General features: G+C 52.4%; 6 protein-coding genes across 6 annotated transcripts; 5 read left to right on the top strand and 1 right to left on the bottom strand.

Moving 5' to 3' along the window:
- Positions 1-647: 647 nt before the first annotated feature.
- Positions 648-2,507, top strand: AYO21_05503 (hypothetical protein; the record flags this gene model as incomplete). Its single annotated transcript, XM_022655472.1, has 2 exons — positions 648-1,376; positions 1,467-2,507. 2 exons carry the CDS (start codon positions 648-650, stop codon positions 2,505-2,507), a joined length of 1,770 nt encoding a protein of 589 aa, XP_022512172.1.
- A 4,159-nt stretch (positions 2,508-6,666) lies between these two features.
- On the top strand, positions 6,667-8,653 carry AYO21_05502 (hypothetical protein; the record flags this gene model as incomplete). Its single annotated transcript, XM_022655471.1, has 4 exons — positions 6,667-6,910; positions 6,964-7,634; positions 7,723-8,040; positions 8,099-8,653. 4 exons carry the CDS (start codon positions 6,667-6,669, stop codon positions 8,651-8,653), a joined length of 1,788 nt encoding a protein of 595 aa, XP_022512171.1.
- Positions 8,654-10,517: 1,864 nt separating this feature from the next.
- Positions 10,518-14,123, top strand: AYO21_05501 (hypothetical protein; the record flags this gene model as incomplete). The annotated part of the gene is made up of 8 exons (XM_022655470.1): positions 10,518-10,878; positions 10,965-11,046; positions 11,100-11,165; positions 11,242-11,363; positions 11,439-11,636; positions 11,721-11,818; positions 11,877-12,001; positions 12,101-14,123. The coding sequence occupies 8 exons, from the start codon at positions 10,518-10,520 to the stop codon at positions 14,121-14,123; spliced, it is 3,075 nt and encodes a 1,024-aa protein (XP_022512170.1).
- An 831-nt stretch (positions 14,124-14,954) lies between these two features.
- AYO21_05500 (hypothetical protein) lies at positions 14,955-15,894 on the top strand (the record flags this gene model as incomplete). Its single annotated transcript, XM_022655469.1, has 2 exons — positions 14,955-15,056; positions 15,574-15,894. The coding sequence occupies 2 exons, from the start codon at positions 14,955-14,957 to the stop codon at positions 15,892-15,894; spliced, it is 423 nt and encodes a 140-aa protein (XP_022512169.1).
- A 478-nt stretch (positions 15,895-16,372) lies between these two features.
- On the bottom strand, positions 16,373-17,401 carry AYO21_05499 (hypothetical protein; the record flags this gene model as incomplete). The annotated part of the gene is made up of 1 exon (XM_022655468.1): positions 16,373-17,401. One exon carries the CDS (start codon positions 17,399-17,401, stop codon positions 16,373-16,375), a length of 1,029 nt encoding a protein of 342 aa, XP_022512168.1.
- Positions 17,402-17,925: 524 nt separating this feature from the next.
- On the top strand, positions 17,926-19,116 carry AYO21_05498 (hypothetical protein; the record flags this gene model as incomplete). The annotated part of the gene is made up of 1 exon (XM_022655467.1): positions 17,926-19,116. The coding sequence occupies one exon, from the start codon at positions 17,926-17,928 to the stop codon at positions 19,114-19,116; it is 1,191 nt and encodes a 396-aa protein (XP_022512167.1).
- Positions 19,117-19,710: the final 594 nt, after the last annotated feature.

The raw sequence follows: 19,710 nt of genomic DNA, 5'->3' as shown, positions 1-19,710 counted from the left end.
AAAGGGACTCTGAAGTCTTGGACCGGACCCGGACGGAGGGATCTGCTGGTGACTCAGATTTGTGCAAAGCCACTGTTGATGGAAGTCTCCTTTTAATCCCGAGTCAATGTTTGTATGGCGTTAAAACGAATGCAGCAAGCAACGAAGAAGGACGGCCTCGAGATAGGAGACGAGGAGAAGCGAGATGTAGTTTCAGGCAAGGCTGTGTGGAGATACTGTAGATGGTTGGTTGCGGCTCAAGAATCACAGGGTCTAGACCTTTGATATGTAAGGCTGTGGCGCGAGGCTGAGCTCATGGCCCACCGTAATTCTAGTGCGGAGCGCAGGGGCCTCATCGCGCAAATGTAATCACTTCACATTCAAAATTATCTCCTTGATTTGTCGACCACAACTCGACTCACAATAGTCCCGGTCCCTATTGTCCTTGTATTCACAAATGGACGAAAGTCAGTGTCCCCACTGACAGCTATTGAGGGGCATTCAGGAACAATCAGACCTTATTGTGATGCCTTACCATTAAAGCCATCTCGCCTGCTCCGTTTCTCCTGAACTTTCACATCTCCAACAACCCACTTTTTATATATAGCGACCTCATCCCTGTTCCACCATCATTCATCAACATTTTCTCCAGCACAGACTTGATAGCCATGGCTCTTACGCAATGCATGCCCGCAGCGGGCTGTGAGCATCTCGATACCGAAGCCACCAGCAAAATCAACGCCTTTCGCGAAACCAGCAACAACCAGCTAGACCCAGACTTTGCAACATACTCTTGTATCGCATGCTCTTTCTCCGGCAGCTTCACGGCACTGAACAAGCACCTCTCCAAGACCCAGCATGGGTTCGCCGTCTCCCACAACTCTGTGTACTGTGGTAACTGCAATGATCTGATCTACGATCCGGCCTTAGTCATCAGCACCGGCAAAAGCAGCAGCATCAGCAGCAAGGTCAACGGAGTGAAGAGGAAAATTTCAGAGTCCAACGACGGGGAGGACGATTCCTATCTGACAGCAAACACCTCCCAGCGGCCGTGCGGCAGGACCGGTGTTCGCGGCTTGTTCAATCTAGGCGAGACGTGCTACATGAACGCCGTGCTGCAGATGATGGTGCACAATTCCCTTCTGGCAAGCTATTTCTTAGGGATGGGTCACCCCATCCACACATGTCCGATTTCCAAGGAGCCTGACAAGAAGGAGAAGAACGATTCTGACGACGACGATGAAGATGACGGGTCGGCAGAAGGTTCTCAGAACAAAGAGCACAAGACTTGCGTTGCCTGTGGCATGACCGAGCTTTTTTCCGATGTCACTATGGTGGATCAACCTCTTCCTGCCCACGCTGTCAATCTCTTGTTTGCTTCGTGGAAGAATATTCCGGTACGTAGTTGTTCCCCCCGTTCCCCAATCTCTCCTTCCCCTTCCTGGTTCAGCTGTTGAGGATTCCTGATTCTCATTCTACGTGAATAGCAAATGTCTGGAAAGGGGCAGCAAGACGCTCAAGAATGGTTCATGTGCATCGTTGACCGCCTGCACGAGGGGGTGGCCCAGTACGTCCCGTCGTCCGAAAACAAATCCCACGCTACCAACCAGGCCAACGGGATAGCGACACTGGACAAGCACTGCATCTGCTTTTTCCACAAAGTCTTCTACGGACGTTACAACAGTCAGATCACCTGTGACACGTGCCATACCGTGTCAAGTCGGGAGGATGAGTTTTCAAGCATCTCGCTAGATTTCCAGAAACAGATGAAGAAGAGGAAGAAGGGGCCAAAAGACGGCGGTACCAAGGATTCAAAAGACACTGGCGGCAACGAGGGGAGCAAAGAGGACAAGGACGTAAAGAAAGGCGAAGGAGCCAAAGGCTCCAACAAGGACAAGGCTGCGGACCTCAAAATCACCATCCCAACCATCCAAGATTGCCTGCGGGCGTTCACAGCACCCGAACCCCTCTCACCCGATCAATACAAGTGCAACAACTGCAACGCGCGACGGTCTGCATCCAAGCAGACCCGCATACGGAAGTTGCCTGCCATCCTGTGCGTGCACGTCAAGCGGTTCGGGATGAAGCAGAGCGCCAGCGGGGTTTTTGGGCCGGAGAAATACGAAGGCAAGATCGACTTTGGCCTGCATCTCGACATGGCTCCATACACCACACGGCCGCCCACCAGGGTTTCCGAGCCGGTCAAAAAAGAGAAGAAAGACAGCGGCGAGGTCGAGAAAAAGGACAAGGAGACCAAGGGTTCTTCGTCCTCGACCAAGGCGTCGAGTTCCAGTACGAGTTCTGGGGGTGCGGCGAGAAAGGAGAGCGAGTTCATGTACGACCTCGACTGCGTCGTCGTGCACCAGGGCGAGCACGCCCAGAACGGCCATTACTATGCCTTTTGCCGCCAGGACAACAAGTGGTTCCGCTTCGACGATGAGATTGTCAGCGCGACCACCACCGAGGACGTCTTGAGACAGGAGGCCTATCTCCTCTTCTACAGCCTGCGCAGTCTCGAGAAGATCTGAGTCGTTGACCACGGCCATGACGACAGCGCGCAATGGTGATGGTAAAGGGACGTCATATTTGTATGTGCCTACCTTTCTACCTTCCTTCTTGGGCTTGCCTTTTCGAGCTTGCACACCGGTGGTTGGCGTCAGCATGGGACTGGGACAAGAACTGGGACATGAGCAAAACAGACAAGGACAAGTACAACTGCGCGGAAAGGAAGCTGAGAAATAAAGAAGGGGTGCTAGTGCTAGTACTGATCACTACCAGGCACTCAGGCACTCGGGTTCGGAATATAGGTACCGAGTACTGCAAGTACATACAGACATACATAGGTTCCCAGCTGGAAAAGAAAATGTATGTGCCTCGTACAACTAAGTATGTATTGTCCACCAGCAATTCAAGTCTCCCTGCATACATGGCGTTACCCTTTTCGACCGGTCGGTCGATCGAAGTGATTACAAGTACAACAAGTACAACCCCTTGCTGCCCTAACATGCCGCAGAGCCTGTGCTGTTTGTCGGTGGAAAAGTTTTCTTTGCATGTGCTTCGTGCTACAAGTAGCTGTCCAAGTTTCCATAGGATGAATGCATTGGCGCCCATTGTATCCCTGCTGCATTAATACCCCGGTATAGCACTTGTACAAGGACTTGTTGAATCCCCCCCGTAGTGCCTGTGAAACATAAATCTCATGATACATCAGGGGAGGTTCGTTTGACTTTACTTGATAGAGATACTGCACTGACTTGTAGGGAACCAGGTATTGGAGGCGATAAGCAGACACGTCTTTGAATCTCCTTGATAATGGCTTCTCTAGTAAACCAAGACGGGATTAAACAACACCTTACCTGTCTAGTTAGCATTAGCATTGTGGTCGCCGGGAAGCGGTTGCCAGTTTAGTCCTACAGGATTCTGAAGTTGATATGCCTTTGTAAGAAGATCACCGATCCATGATGTGCATAAAATATTATGCAGGGCGGTCAGCTGGAGCGCTAACTCGGGAGCGAATGAGGGATCGACAAGACGGCGTCCTTGTGACTACGTGCAGTTCTAACCGCTGCACGAGTCGGTGATTAAACGTCCGGGCATGCAGTGTTTCCGGAGGAGGGGAAGGGGCGCGGGGGCCCTCGAAGGTGTTGATGTATCGCCTAGTCGTTTAGAGCATAATGTACCGTCGTCCAGAGAGGAGGAGCTAGCGGATTTGACGGCATTAGAAACCCAGACACGCCCAAGGCTCGGAGCCTCGGTCAAAACAGTCGGCCGAAAAAAGGTCGCCATTTCCATAATTTCTTCGAAGCCGTGGAGTATTCGCTGAACCGAACTCTCGAAGCTTTTTCTCTCCAGGCATGTTGCAGTAGCGACCAAAGTGGATCAGAATGTATGAGTTTGATGACAGGAGAGATCGAGATCAAATTTTCTAGGCCTTTTCCCGGCGACTTTTAGGTCAATACTTTGCACGAGAATACTGTGACTTGCCTGGCGGTGACACATCTGGGTCGGTGATAGTGTTCGGTCCGGCATAAGACAACAAGCCTGGGTGCCTCAGATAGGGAGACCACTCGCTAGCTTGGGCTGTTTCAGGCTACTGGATTATCAAATCAGGGACTCTGTAGATCAGATGTTTCCTTGTGGGAGACAAACTTATTTTCCATGTCAGGCTAGAACAGCGGCCGAGAAGACCGATAACTGGTTCTAGTAATACACCCATTTTCGGGTGTGGCGTGGTGGAAGTGATTGGCCGGGAGCAGAGTGGACGAGACGAGAGGATGGCGGGCGGGTAGGCAAGGCGCGAGGAACAAGAATGGAGGCTCGTAGAAGTCAGCAGAAGGTGACACGGACAAAATCGACAGCCATAGGCGAGGAACAGAGAGTCTCCCCGCCGAGGATTGATTTCCAATCGGTAATAGAAAAGGCGTATGAGGTCCACGGTCAGCATGGCGGTGGGTTCTGGGGAGAGAGGAATAGAAAAAATACTGCTTGGCAGATGGTGTGGCAGTCAGAAGTCACGGAAGTACTGAGTACTAGGTACCGAGTACACTCGATGCAACTCGTAAAGCACTATTACCTGTAAGCGCAAAAAGGCAAAGAGTATACCAACTCGTGAGTACATCGTACGAGCAAAGAAAGTGCGAGGCTGGCACGCTGGCTTCTCTCTCTGTCAAAAGCAGCAGGATAAAGTCAAACCCCCACAATGTGCGGAATCTCCACCACACAAAAGTATTCTGTGCACCAAAGGCTGGACTTGTGTATTTCCAGCCACTGGATTTGCCGTCCTTGTAGGTACGAGAACCACCTGGTGCACCTGGTGCACCTGTCAGCTTCCTCCCAAGAGGTCCGAGAAGCTATCCGCTGAGTCACCGCTCCTCCGCCACCGGTCACTGCTGTTTGCCGTTTGAGACCAACATCTAAATCTTGCGATCTCGATCCTGCCAGGCCAGTCATAGACCACATCTCACACCACACTCTCTGCCTAGTTGCCCGGGTGCTACTCGGCAAACCCCGTCTCCAGCCAAAGTACCTTTTCACACCGCGCAAGTTGAACAAGTCCCGTGCCTGACGAAGCGTCCAGTACCGCCGTCACCAGATCCATCCTCGGCGTCTGGGGCCACGGAATGGCTCGGAAGAATATTTCAGACACCTCATTCTCCTAAAAAGCTCTAGTCCCCTACACGATCATGACATCATAAGCAGTTGGGACGATGATGGCAACGAACGTGAAGAGGGCGGAATTGCTCAGCAAAGACAAGACATTGACACGGAAGGGAGTCATGGCGAGGAGCAATATTCTGACTCGGGTATACGATGAAGCCGTACAAATTTTAAAGAGAACGGAGGGAGCAGATGGTGTCGAATTCGGCGCGCTGATCGCGGCTCTAGCAAAGGATCCGATCTCGTCGCCCTTTTTGTCAGCAGTCTACAAGAAATCGACCGCAGGTGTGCAACAGGGCGGCGGAGGCTAAAGAGGAAGTATCCTTCCCGGTGGGATCCACACCTCGCACCAGCATATTGAGGGAATTTGAGCTCCTTCGACAGTACTACATTGAGTATGGGCTCTAGAGCCGGGAAAAGAAATTGTTGTATTTGTAGAGCTTGGACCAACAGCTCTACCTGTTCTCCGCTCAGCAATACCTCGTACCAGTCCAGGTACATGACGTTTACCCCATAAGCGCTCGCTGGGTAAGCGAATACTAGGTATATCTTTGCGAGCGAGGTTGCCTGGGGTCTGACGTGCCTCTCTTGCTTGGCTGCTACCTTCTTGTCCACAGTATTACGAGTACGAGTAGACATCTACTGTAGCTGGCGAGTACGCGAGGTGGTCCGATCCAGCTAGAGAACCTTCCCCCTGTGAAAAAAGTAAATAATATATGATAATAGTAAGAATACGCTCTTCTCCCATGTTCCAGGGCCCGGGCTTGGCCCTAGTAGCTCTTCGGTCGCCCTCGTTGGGCTCTTGTGGGCTCCTGTTGGCCGTTCCGGGAGGCCGCCAATGGGTGCGCCGCTGAGGTCAAGGGTGCCCAGGGCTCTCTGGAGCTACTGCACCTGCGGGCCTTGTCACTTCTTGACGCCTCGTTCGATGTCCCTCCGAGCGGCGATAAGAAGAGCCAAAGTGGGCTGCAAGCTACAATACGCACCACCAGCACCACTCTTTCGCGCATCCGAGAAATCCGGCCACCAGTCCCCCAAGATGCGTCTAACTGATGCCAACAGTCGATGGCATGCTCCATCTCCATGGCTGCAAAAGCTTTTGCTCTGCTGACCTATTCGTCCCCGTCCTGGCGCGATGCCTGTGTGCGTGCTCGCCCTCATCCGATGACTCGCGCGGTGGCCTCCAAGACCGCCCTCAAAACTCTTTTATAGTCACCTGTGACCGCCGCATGTGGGAGGTCCTTGTATTTGCTCTCTCTCTCTTTCTCTACTGAACTCTTGCCCTCTTGTGCACTAACACCACCCTCGCCTTGGTGTTTGATCCCTCGCGCCGCGTTGCCTCGTCCCAACCAACCTCGCTGTCGTCCCCCTCACTGTCACACCCTCCTCCCCTCCCGGGTCGCATTCGGTCCTACTGCCTGCTATTGATTCCTAACCCCACCCTCACTTCCTGAACGAAACAAGCTGCCAAGTCAGGTGGGCGTCGGTGTAACAGAAGGAGCATTGGAGACCTTCCAAACAAGTGTGAGCCGGATGGGTCTGTCGAGATGGGCCATTGCAGCAGCGCTGCTCCAACTCGCCTCAGTTGTACTGGCTCATGGTCACGATGAGGAGAACCATGATATGGATATGAAGAAGCCGGAAACTCCCCAGAATGGCGGGGACGAGAACGATCCATATAGCATGCCCAGCTACGCCGGCCTGGGCCAGCACCAGAATATGATCACAGCGCATATTGTCCTGATGGTGTTAGCATGGTTTTTCATTCTTCCAATTGGTAAGTTGGCCAGGACGTAATGTGGCGAGACAAAATGTTCCTGACCGGAGTAGGCGCCATTTTCAGCATTGCTCGATCGAAACTCGCTCTTCCAGTCCAATTTCTCTTCCTGATCGTCAACGGCTTTGGGCTGCTGTTTGGGATTGTGTACAACGTCAACACTCCGGATTTGTATGTGCACAATGCCCACCACAGAATTGGCTGGATCGCTACCTGGATCATGACCGCACAGGTCATTGCGAGCCTGTTGTTCGCCTATTCGCGGAGAGGCAAGCAATCCTCAGCTCCAGCCGGCGAGAGGGCGGCGTTTCTCCCGGTTTCTGTTGAGAATATAGCCCAGCATAACAGGCGGCCACCTTACAGTTCCTACCGCTGGTCTGGCGACAGCGGCCAAGGCACTGATACTTCCTCGACACTGCACAGCCGGGACGGGTCTCCCACGGTTGTGGGCCGACGAGATACGTTCGATGATTTCGAGAAACCCGAACCTCTCCCAGAATCGGAAGACGACGATGACCTGCAGTTGCCGCAGCAGCCTAGCGAGAAGTCTCGCTGGTTGCGCATCAGCTTCATCGATAAGTACCTGTCCGCTCGGATCCCGAATCTGGTCTCATCTCAGATTTTGCGAGTGGTCGAGATTGTGTACAATGTGGTCGACAGATTGATTCTGGTCCTTGGTTTCATCACTTTGATAACCGGCTTCATCACATACTGTGGTCTTTTCGTGAGTATTTCCCTAACTGCGCCCCTCCCACTGTGGGGCGCAGTCAGCAATTCAGGAGCCCACGCAGAGACTGACCTTGTCTGAACAGAGAGCAAACAATGTTTTCACGGGTCTCGCGCATTTTATCAAGGGAGGAATTTTCTTCTGGTACGGATTGCTCACCCTTGGACGATGGATGGGTTGCTTTGCCGATCTGGGCTGGGCTTGGAATCTTAAGCCGACCCGCAGCGAAGTCGGCCAATGGAAGTCGAAAATCCCTTCGGCTGAATTCACAGAATCCTTTGTCATTTGGTTGTATGGTGCGACCAATGTCTTCCTGGAGCATCTTGCTGCTTGGGGTGGCGAGTGGACGGCACAGGACTTTGAACATGTCTCGATCGCCATAATGTTCTTTGGAGGTGGATTGGTGAGCTGCTTTAGTCTCTTGTTTCCCTTGGAATCCCTCGGCTAACGCAGTTTCCTAGTGCGGTATGCTTGTCGAGTCCAGCATCGTGCGACGTTGTCTCAACACCGTCGTCGAAAACATGCCCGCCCGAACAGAGGTTCATCCCAGCGAAGCACTGGAACTGCGCGATACCCCGAAACAGTACACTACTTCTCTCAACCCTATGCCCGGCTTGGTCATTATCCTCCTGGGGATCATGATGTCCTCGCATCACCAGGACTCCATGGTGTCTACCAAGGTACACTCACAATGGGGCACACTCCTGGTCGGCTTCGGTGTCGCTCGGATTTGCACGTACCTGATCATGTTCCTCTCTCCACCAAAGTCGGTCTATCCCACCCGGCCGCCAACCGAACTGGTCGCATCCTTCTGCTTGATCAGTGGCGGGATCATCTTCATGGCCAGTGCCCGCGACATCATCCACTATATGGAGACGACAGGTCTCATGGCCATGTTTGTTCTCACTGTTACGTGTGGGTTCACGGCGTTCGTCATGGCATATGAGATCATCGTGCTTTGCCTCAAGGGCTGGGCCATGAGGAGAGAAAACAAGGGCTCGGCTCCCAGATTTTGAAGACTTAACCGTGTTCTGTGCAGTGGTTTTCTGGTTTGACTGTGTCAATCGAAGCCCTGCAAGTAATAGTCAAAAGCCCTCATTCCCAATCAACCAACAACTCGCATGACTTGAAGGAGTTCTCAGGACCTCGAATCAAGCACCACCCCAGACCTACCGATGCTTTTACGTTTATACAGCTTCTTACGATCTTTACCTTGCTGGACGGCTCTTCGCACCAAGCATAGTTTTGCGGAAGACGATACCCTGCTATAATGATGATTTTACGACACGTCCCGAGTTTTGGAGAGACCTAATGAGGACGCGGAAGGAAGAAAAACCCCGATGGAGGAGGTTTATCGTTATTGTCATCTGCTTTCAAAAACGCACGATACCCCCTGTTACAGACGCCGCACGCGCCGGTCACGTTCTGCGTCCATCAGCACTGCCACAGGCGTCCGCGCATCCAGTGATACCCCCCCGAATCCATAGAGTAACCGCAGCTAGGGATATAACTAGCTAGCTGGTTTTTTGTTTATAGTTGCAGTGGAAAACACTGCCTGACTGCTTCGACCCGGATCCGGGCAAGCTAATAATCAGAGAAGACGATTCATAGCTAGAGTTCTATCTCTCCTCTCTCGTGACATTTTCCTTGCAGCCGCTTTTTCAAAATGCATGATCCAGTCCAGAGGCTGCCTTGACCTAGTGGAAACTGGCTTCGTGGAGGAGTATCGCCTTTGAGAAATCTCAGACGAGGAAATGTTGAAGAAAAACAGATACCTTTGTGCTTGTTCACAATTCAATGGGGGATCTCACTGCTAATTGTGAGTCGATGCTCCGAGCTGTGGCATGTCGACACAGGCTGTCTGTGGTCTAGCATCAGCGAGGAAATCCATAAGATAGATGACCGAGTCGGGAAAATGGCAATATGGATCGAGTTCGCCATGCGCAAGGCTTCAAATAAAGCCGAAGGTAGACCAGGTCATGCTGCACAGGAGAATAAGGTCACTCAATCACGCCTGGAAATTGTCGAGGGATCAGGTCCAAAGCACCTTTCCAGAGTCTGCACGGTCGATGCTTGTGTGGTGCGAGAGACGGAGACAGGGTCGGGATTGTGACATGGTATGAGCATCGTCATTCGACATAATGGGCATTATCATTTCAAGTGTTCATTTCCATGCAAGCCAGAAAGACACCCTTCCAGTGTGGTCACAGGAGAAGCTGCGTCTGAGGCGGACACGCAGTGGCGCCGTGTCGATGAAGTGAACCATCGGCTAGAAACCAGATTCACTGCATGTACCACGCGTAGATTGATCTGCCGCATCTTGGGCATGACCCGTATACCTCGACAAGCAATAACTGGCTGGCTCTTTTCAATCGTTGTGTATAACACGGCGCTCATCGCGTGTATGACGGCGACGCGGTTGGCCGCAGGACACAGACAAACTCTCTCGTTCTTTCATCCCCAACATCTGTTCTCTCGAAGTGATGGACAAGAGCCATTGCACGCAGGAACATTTTAAGATGAGGCTTAAAGGAAAGAAAAGGCTAGGGAGAGTGGAAGCAATGGGAGCCATGGCAACTAATTTCAGTGGGATCGACAGGCAATTTCTCCGCAGCGTGCAATATTAGGCTCTAGCCTCCAGCACGGATTCGTCAATGATTCTTCAGGCACGAGACACTACATTTCTAGTCTTACAGTCAATTGTGTTCCCCGGATTATGGCGTACAGCCACTTGAACTACACTTCCACGCCTTGAAACCCTGAGGTTCGTATGTTCTCGACGAGCTGCCATTCCCTTCATCGAGTCTAACCTCAGACAGGCATTGAAGTGCCCGCTGGAGCCGCTGCCCACACCAACATCTCCCTGTGCCTCGCGCCAGAATGGCAGTACCTCGAGTGGTGCCTCGAATAACGACCAACAGCCTCCCTCTACCCACCCGATTAATCCAGCCGTCACGTATACGATCCTACGTTCTACGTCTCCCTCTCTTTACCCGCCTCATCCTAGTCGCTATTGTGGCGTTCTGGATACTCGAACTGCAAACCGTCTGGAGCGTGATAAAATGGGGTTCACTGGAACCCAAAGAAATCAATCTGGGGAGCATGTACAGGCTGAACACCTTTGTCTTGATACACACGGGGTTCTGGCACATGTTGATTAATACCATCTGCCTGATGCCTCTGCTCGAGAGGTTTGAAGCTGAATTTGGCACGCTGAACAGCATTGCGTTATTCATGGGTCGTAAGTATCATATGCTTTCTTTGAAAGAACATGCGGCTCGGATGGCTCGGATTCCATGGGGGAGTGGCTGCTTATTCTTATCACAGCGCTGGGCCAGATACCTGCGGTTTTATATTTGATAATGGACGGCGTTATCCTCAGAGACAATACGCCAGTTCTCGGATCAAGGTATGGACAGCTATGCTGCCCGACACAGAAGACAGGCTGACACGAACACGTAGTATATGGGTGTTCCTTCTTCTTGCGGCCGAGGCCATCAAAACATATCGGGCAAATCCATATCTTGAGTAGGTCTTCGTCTGATTCCCCCTCTACGCCGAGGAAGGCACCGAGCATCCCTACAAGCTACTGACAACTGAACAGGATCGGAGACCAAAAGATACCAACTTGGATATCACCACTAGTGATACTGGTCGTGACATCTATCCTGATTCCCAGCGCTTCCTTCCTTGGACATCTCAGTGGATGTATAACGGGATATCTGTGTACGTGGCCATGCTCTTCACTCGAATCCCTGTTTGCTACATTGAGCCACCTGAGACTAATTACCATCTAAATAGGGGGCTTGGGCTATATTCGTTTCCTCGCACCCCCGGAGAAAGTCCTTCGCTGGATCGAAGGCAAACTCAATCTACTTGGACGATTACCGCACTATGTGTCTGTGGACCAGAAGACTTATGGTCGATATGGCGTTCTCCCCACAAGTTCAACCAGCGGACCAGATGGCCATATGAGCCCTATCGGACTCGGTTGGATGGGTACCAGCAGCGAAGGGCAGAGGCTGGGGCCATAACCCTCTACCAGCCCTTCTGACGATTTCGACTTTGGGAAATTTGTGTTAGAGAAGCACGGTACCTTGGACAGTTGGATCGAGCTCAAATTGGATAAACGGAGCGTCATGTCTGTGGACAGGTTGCCCGGTGTACTAGTAGCCAGATTTGTAAATGGTTTAATGAAGACAAATACATGAGACTTTTAAAGACCACTTCCCTGTACAGCCTGCGTCAGCGGAGGCGCGAGACGCGCATAATTGGCGGCTAATCTTCGGCGTCGTAGGAACTGTCCAGATCTCCTTGAACACATTCACATCGCCCCTCGACATTGTGAGTACAAAGGCCTTGCCGTGAAGCCATCAATGAGCTGAGCAAGGTCGAGATGGGCCTAATACGTAAGTGCATCATTGACTATTCAAAAAGCTTCTAATACGACTGATTTGCTAAAGGAGTGGCTTGACAGGAAACCTCGCCTCAAGTCTCCGCAAGGACGACCCCCGACTGCTGCGAATCCCACCGTATTTGTCCCTGCTGTGCATGATCGTCGGCATTGCATGGATCCTGCCCTTGCCTTTACAGGAGTACTCTCGACAGACATACATCTCAGAAAATGCCCTCCTTCCTGGCCAGGTCCACACTTACTTCGGCGGTAGCGAACAAAATGTTTTCCGCGCATATCGACACGAGTTGGCTACGGTTCTGGAGGGTGGTGTGAAGGCTGCTGGCAACGAGACCTTGGACAAATCAGAGCAGAGAGCTTGGGAGGCTCGTACCAGTGAAAAGATAGGAGAGCTCTTCCGAAACGCGGGCCTGAAGACTGCAAAGCAACGGTATTCTTATACGTCGTCTGGCCAGTCTTACAACGGAGAGAATGTCTATGCCGTTCTGCACGCGCCGCGCGGTGATGGAACCGAAGCAATTGTGCTTGTTGCACCGCTCCGAAACATCGATGGTGTCCCCAACGTGAATGGTGTGCCGCTGTTGATTTCTCTGTCGCGGTATTTCAAACGATGGTCACTGTGGTCCAAGGACATCATATTCCTGGTCACACCGGACAGTACCGCAGGGCCTCAAGCCTGGATCGATGCGTATCATTCTACCCATGATCCATGCAACGTGGAAGACCTGTCGCTAAAGTCTGGCGCACTTCAGGCTGCTGTCTGTATCGACTATCCTTTCGAACATCGCTTCGAGACCCTTCATATTGCATACGACGGCATTAACGGCGCTCTACCCAACCTCGATCTTTTCAATACCGCCGTATCTATCGCATCGGGGCAGATGGGAATTGGAACCTCTATACAATTTCAACACGCCTACAGCAATCATGAGCAGTACAACTCGTACCCTGTCCGCCTCCAAACTCTCGTCCGCGGAATGTCAACACAGGCCCTCGGCCATGCAACTGGTCCCCATTCTACTTTTATGACGTATCATATTGATGCTATCACCTTGACAGCGACGAATGAGGGCTGGCAGGACGAGATGGCGTTTGGGAGGACCATCGAAAGCATCTGCCGGAGTCTCAACAATCTACTTGAGAAACTGCACCAGAGCTTCTTCTTCTACTTGCTGATGCAGTCAAATCGATTCGTGAGCATCGGAACGTATTTGCCAGGTGCGATGATAATGGCGGCCGCTTATACGATTATGGCAATCTACCTTTGGGTATTGAGTGGCTATCAAGTTGCTGAGAAAGAAGCAGAGCCGGTGGCCGGCAAGTTGGAAAATGGGACAACAGAGAAGACCGGTGTTTCGGAACCACGAGTATCAGCGGCGAAGGGGTCCCAGCCCAAAATCGAATTCAAACCAGTCGACCGACAACTCGTCCTACCAATCGCCCTCCTCACAGCGATACACCTGGCGTCTCTTCTCCCACTATACCTCCTTACTTCGCTGAGCCTCAAAGCCATACCCTCAACATTTTTTCTCATGACGGTTGCTCTGGTTGTGCTCCCTATCGTTCTAGCATCAGCGCTTGCTGAAATGCCCAACAACACCACCTTACCTGCCTTTTCCGCGCCTACCAACGAGCAGTACGTTCTTACCAAATCACTAAGCCTTTTATTGCTTGGATTGTCTTTGACGGTCCTCGCAACCCTGAACTTCAGCCTCAGCATGTTTCTGGGTATTGTTTGCATCCCACTGGCCTTTGTGGACAGAACTCGCTCCAGGGCAGGACCGTCACTTTTCCAGTATTTGATACTTGTTGTCATGAGTCCTATGGGACTGGCAATCGGATTGAGCGCATATGGTGTCTTTGTGCTGGGACGAGATGATGTTCTTGTCGAGTGGGTACAGCGGCTCGCCCTGGGTTGGAACATCTGGGGCAGTTGGGGGGTCCCTGTGGGTGTTTTGTGTATTTGGTTGCCTGCATGGATTGTGGGTGCGACTTTGGTGGCCAGCTCTTGGTTTACAACGACAGAGACGACACAAAGTCCGCCAGACGTCAAGAAGGTGTCATCAAAATAAGCGTCTTGACTGAGCAAGCAACCCTCAGGACAGGAAAAATCCGGGCGAAAATGAAAATGATCTTGAGTCGTAGGAACTCGATTCATTGAGCGACAAGATTGCTACGTCTCGACATCTGAAAAACTGCATTGCCCAACTCTGCTGCACGAGATCGGAAGTTTCCAGATCATAGATGCAAGAAGCTGGACGCATCTCGAAAGTGGTCATTCTCGAGGGTGATCTCTCGTGATACAGTCTCCAAGCGGGCCAGGCTGCAGCTGATTCCACCTCATCTCTAAGAGTCTGGCGTCAGTAAGTCTCGGTGCCTTTTAGCACTGAGGCTTGTATTCTCGTATGAATCGAGCTGGCGCAAGGCTGGAATTTATCAATCCACCAATCGGTTGAGCTGGTCACAATGGCATCCTGAGTGTCAGGATTTCCTGACTAGTTTCCTAATCAGGTACGCCGATATGATCATCTATTGCCGCGGGAGTCCAAAAACGGTGTTTTGGAAAACACCTCCTCTTTGCTACGGGGTATAGGCGAATTGTAGCGACACGGTCTCCAGCACCATTTACTTTGGTCCTTGGGGTCGAGCCGTGCGAGCTCAAGCATTTGACAAGTCGACATCGTGCAGAATCTAGAGGCGTACTCGTATGTATACAAGTATACTCTATTTTGTGAATCACTGCTTTTTATACCAATCCTGTCTCTTTGCTTGTCAATAGTAATATCTTCCCAAACCCGAAGCCTCCTTCGGACAGGAATCGTCCCTCCCCTCCCCTCTCTTTCGTTCCCGCACGACCTTCCTCCTCACTGCACCGCGACACTACGAGTAGCAGAGCGGACGCAATGTCATCGGATAAATCGCCTACTGCCGAGAAAGTCGACCATGGTCGCTGCCTCTGCGGAGCCGTGACGTTCACGGTCGTGGGCGAGCCGATCTACAATGTCGTGTGTCACTGCGAGAATTGCAGGTGCGTGGGTTCATCTCGCTTGGTCTTGGACTTCGTTCTTCTTTCTTCGTGAGGCAGTCCCGGGAATCTGGCACGTTGGTTCCTGTGGGTCCAGGATAGGGGACGGTTGTGGTGGTTGGTCAGTATGAGAGTATGAGATAGGGAAAGACGCAACGAAGATGTGGGAAAGAAGTCGAATATTGATCAACCATCCAGGGAGAAGGAGAAATTGACGTCCTCATTCCGGAATACGTGAGAGAAGTAGGTGAACAAAGCTGACCCTCGGTGCGAAATAGACGACAGGGTGGAAGCACATTACACTGTGCAAGTATCTTTCCGAAGAAGGTGAGTCTCCTTACGCCTCCCACCGTCCACCTTTTCCCCCAGCCGCCCATGAATGTCAAGGCTGCCCTATATCCCGTGGATCCACCTCCAAACCCACCCCTCCACACACGCGCGCATATATATGTCGCATACATTTTCTAATCACCCCTTGCTCGCTTACCCGCTGGTAGCAATACACCCTGCACACCGGCTCCGAGCACATCACCACGTACGCCGACCACGCGACGCAGTCGGGCCTCCCGCTCTCGCGCGCCTTCTGCAAAATCTGCGGCTCCAAGGTCTACTCCCTGACGCCGCTCAACGACGACATCGTCTCCCTGCCCGCGGGCGTGCTGGACGGCGTCACCACCAACTGGGTGCCCCATAAGGAGCAGTTCTGCGACGTGCGCTGCGCGTGGGTCCCCGAGGACTTGGGCGGCGAGGGCGTGCGGGAGAGGTTCAAGAAGGGGCCGATGGGGGAGAGGGTCGAGGCGGGACCTGGTAAATTGTAAGCGAGGGCCGCGTTTTGGGGGATGGGATGGTGATGAGGACGGGGACAGGATAAGGAGATTGAGGTCTCTGAGGATGTACATATGTATATTGGTGAAATACGAGGCCGTCGGCTTCTGTCGGAGGGTATCTAAAATGGAGGTACTCAAGGAGGAGTGTTGGGGGTAGAAGTGCACATGTAGTCAAGATATAACCCGTTATGGAGCATATGGCCGGCCTGCCTCGAACAGGTCGCTGTACATTAATGGCTCGAACATAAAACAATCGTTAGTGTGTACATACACGGCCACCTTCCCCAGGTGAATGTTGTGTCCTACGTACTTGTAATCCGCGGTCTAGTCAACATGTTCGGGCTGTACGCATCGACTCGATGACAAACTTTAGATATGTATCAGAATCACACCTCAGACATAGATACCTAGCATGGATCAAATGCCAATATATCCCAGAGCATGTTCAGGGCAACTCCAGGACGGGCAATCACAGCTTACTGCCTCCTTTGGCATTCTGTTTCTGTATCTCTCGGTTCTTCTCCGCCATCTTCAACAGGGCATATAAACTCTGCATCCGCGGCATCTCGTACCCTTTCTCCCGCGCGAGCCGGATCGGGTTTCCCAGGATGACCTCCAGCTCCATGAGCTTGCCCGCTTCCCAGTCGAGCAGCATGCTCGGTTTGCTCCCGCTCGTGTTCCTGCGCGTCGACCGAAGGATCTGTTCGGCGGTGGCGAACCCCGCGGGGAACGGCTTGCCGACGACCTTGGGCGCGGTCGTGAGCACCTCGTCCATCACCCCCTGCAGATGCCTCGATAGCTCGGGGTCATTGGACATGGCTTCATTGGTCGAGCCGCCCGACAGCACCGCCGAGGGATTCATGGATGCGTTGATGGCGATTTTGTGCCACCGGACCAGCTGGAGTTTTTCGTGCGTGTCGGCAATAGCATCCTTGATGCCTCCCTTAAGTAGCAGGTCGACAAAAGTTTGGTTCTGAGCCGTCGCGTTCGCCGTGACCGCGGCTGAGGGTTTCGACTCCGAAAAGTACGGGCCCACGTTTATCCGTGTCCAGCGGTTGTGTTTGATGTGGCCGTTGGAAGGCTGTGCGCAAGAAGCAATCGTCACGGCACTGAGGATAGTGGACTGAGGAAAACGTTCCACGTAGGGCTGCTCTACACCCAGACCGTTCTGGATCAATACAATCGCCGTGTTGGCACTGACCAGGCCTTCCAATAGTTTCGAGTCGTCCGACACGTTGGGCAATGCCTTGGTGCTGACCACGACAAAGTCCCAGTTGACGCCGCTTCTACGGGCTGAATCAGGAGAGTTAAATGTCCGGGTCGGCGTCCATGTATAGTCTCCATACTGAGGAGACGTTATCTTGAAGCCATTGGCCTTGACAGCAGAGTAGTTTGAACGACAGACGACCGAGACATTGGTGTTGGCGATTCGAGCCACTCGGGATGCATAGAATGCCCCAATGGCGCCAGCGCCAAAAAACAAGACCTCGAGGGGCATCTTTGTGGAGGAGAGCAGGGAAGGGGAGGTTGAAGAGAGAGGCAATAGAAGTCTCACGCGGATATACGTAAGGTGATATACGCTTAAGATTGAGGTTGAGCATTGATGCCGAGGAAGGTCGCCGCCTCAATGATTTGCCGGAGTCATTGGAGACCGACAGCCACCAAAGCACCGCCTCATCACCAGCCACACACACTAGCCACTAGTAGCCACTCGCAGCCACATGTTGGCGCCACGTCAACGCTCTCCGCCCCAAGTCACCATCGTCCACTGTGCCATGATCCTATCCGCGTCAGCTTCTCAGGCAGACGAATTTGAAACAGCAGCTGAATATCCAGCTTCCATGTCACCAAGTGACCCTGGTGCACACTTCTGGGTGAGATTGTGACTTGCTCATATAAAGCCTGCTTCTCAACAAGGGCATGCTCCTGTTTCTTTCTTGCCTTTGCCTCGTCCTCCTGTCTCCGTATCTATCCTTGACTCAGTTCATCCCGCAACTTGACCTAGACCAGCCTTACCACACAATGGGTGGCGGACACGGCATTCGCTCAGTCGTCTACTACGTGAACTGGGCACCTTATGCACGCAACCATCACCCTCAAGACCTCCCTGCCGAGAATCTTACTCACGTCCTCTATTCCTTTGCCAACGTCAAACCTGACAGTGGAGAGGTTTATTTGACAGATCCATGGTCTGACACTGACAAGCACTACGATGGCGACAGCTGGAACGACTCGGGGACGAACGTGTACGGGTGCGTGAAGCAGCTGTTCCTCTTGAAGAAGAGAAACCGCAACCTCAAAGTGCTATTGAGTATTGGCGGCTGGACCTATTCCTCAAACTTTGCACAGCCAGCCAGCACATCAGCCGGCAGAAGAAAGTTTGCGGAGACGGCCGTCAAATTGCTGGAAGACCTTGGATTCGACGGCATCGACATCGACTGGGAATACCCCAAGAATGAAAGTGAGGCGGAGGACTACGTCAAGCTGCTTCAGGAGACCCGCCAGGCCCTCGACGCAGCAGCTTCCAAGCGTCACCATACCAGGTTTTACCTGACTGTCGCCTGCCCTGCTGGTCCCTCCAACTTTGAGAAGTTGAAGATTGCCGAGATGGACCGCCTGCTCGACTTTTGGAACCTGATGGCATATGACTATGCCGGCTCGTGGGATCAGCGAGCGGGACACCAAGCAAATCTATTCCCTTCCCAGTCCCACCCTCAGTGTACGCCATTTAGCACGGTGGCTGCCATTGAACATTACACTAGGCACGGAGTACATCCGTCCAAGATTGTCTTGGGAATGCCCCTGTATGGCCGAACCTTCATGTCGACCTCTGGACCCGGACATTCGTACAATGGGGTGGGAGAAGGAAGCTGGGAGCAGGGTGTCTGGGATTACAAAGCACTCCCGAAGCCAGATAGCACCGAGCACCACGATCGCGAAATTGGAGCCAGCTGGAGTTACTGCCCTTCTTCGAATACCATGATCAGCTATGATACACCTGACGTGGTGGCTCAGAAAGCAAACTTTGTCCGGGACTATGGCCTAGGAGGTGGCATGTGGTGGGAAAGTTCAGCCGACAAGGCGGCTGGGCAGGGCAGCCTGATCGAGACGTTTCTGGTGCAGAGTGGTGGGCCAAGTCGACTGGAAGAGGTTAAGAACTGCTTGGAATACCCCGAGAGCAAATACGACAACCTGCGGAACAAGTTTGAATGAGGTCAAAGGCATCACCTGCTGTTGTTAGGTGGATATTGAGGCGTTGACAAGCAGGCATCTACATCGGAGTGGAAGGCCATCGACAGATAAACAAATGAGTTTATCGTCTTTCGGAGTCATTGTCAAGAAATGGACTCCGTAGTCATGGACGATCGCTTGTCTTAATGTAATCGACAGGGCGTCCAGCCGTGTTTTGTGTAACCTGGAGGCAAGTCGGTGGGTACATATGATGAACAGACCCATTGGAGAGTCGAAGAAAAGCTGTCGGTCAATTGTTGATGGATTCGGTATTGGCAAGCTTAGCGTGGCACCTTGACATGTGAGCAAAGAATGAATCCGTCCATGTCAGTTTGCTAAAGGTGTGTATGTATGGACGTCGTAATGAGCAGCCCCTTTACTATACACCCACCACACCCTTATCCCCTTAGCGCATGTGTCCGTCAGAAAGTGAAGCCCGTGCCAAACTGTGCAGAAAGACACACCACCAACCCTACAAGGTTACTAGGCAGGTGCTGGACCCTTTTTTCTCTCTTCTGCCGCTCCCATGGCCTTGGGGTGTGATTGGTGGCTTTATGCTGCTTCCGCTGCTGCTAC

Source organism: Fonsecaea monophora, assembly GCF_001642475.1.
Source record: "Fonsecaea monophora strain CBS 269.37 chromosome Unknown Scaff35, whole genome shotgun sequence".
In the NCBI taxonomy this organism is placed as follows: Eukaryota; Fungi; Ascomycota; class Eurotiomycetes; order Chaetothyriales; family Herpotrichiellaceae; genus Fonsecaea; species Fonsecaea monophora.
This window is presented reverse-complemented; position numbering and strand designations above follow the sequence as displayed.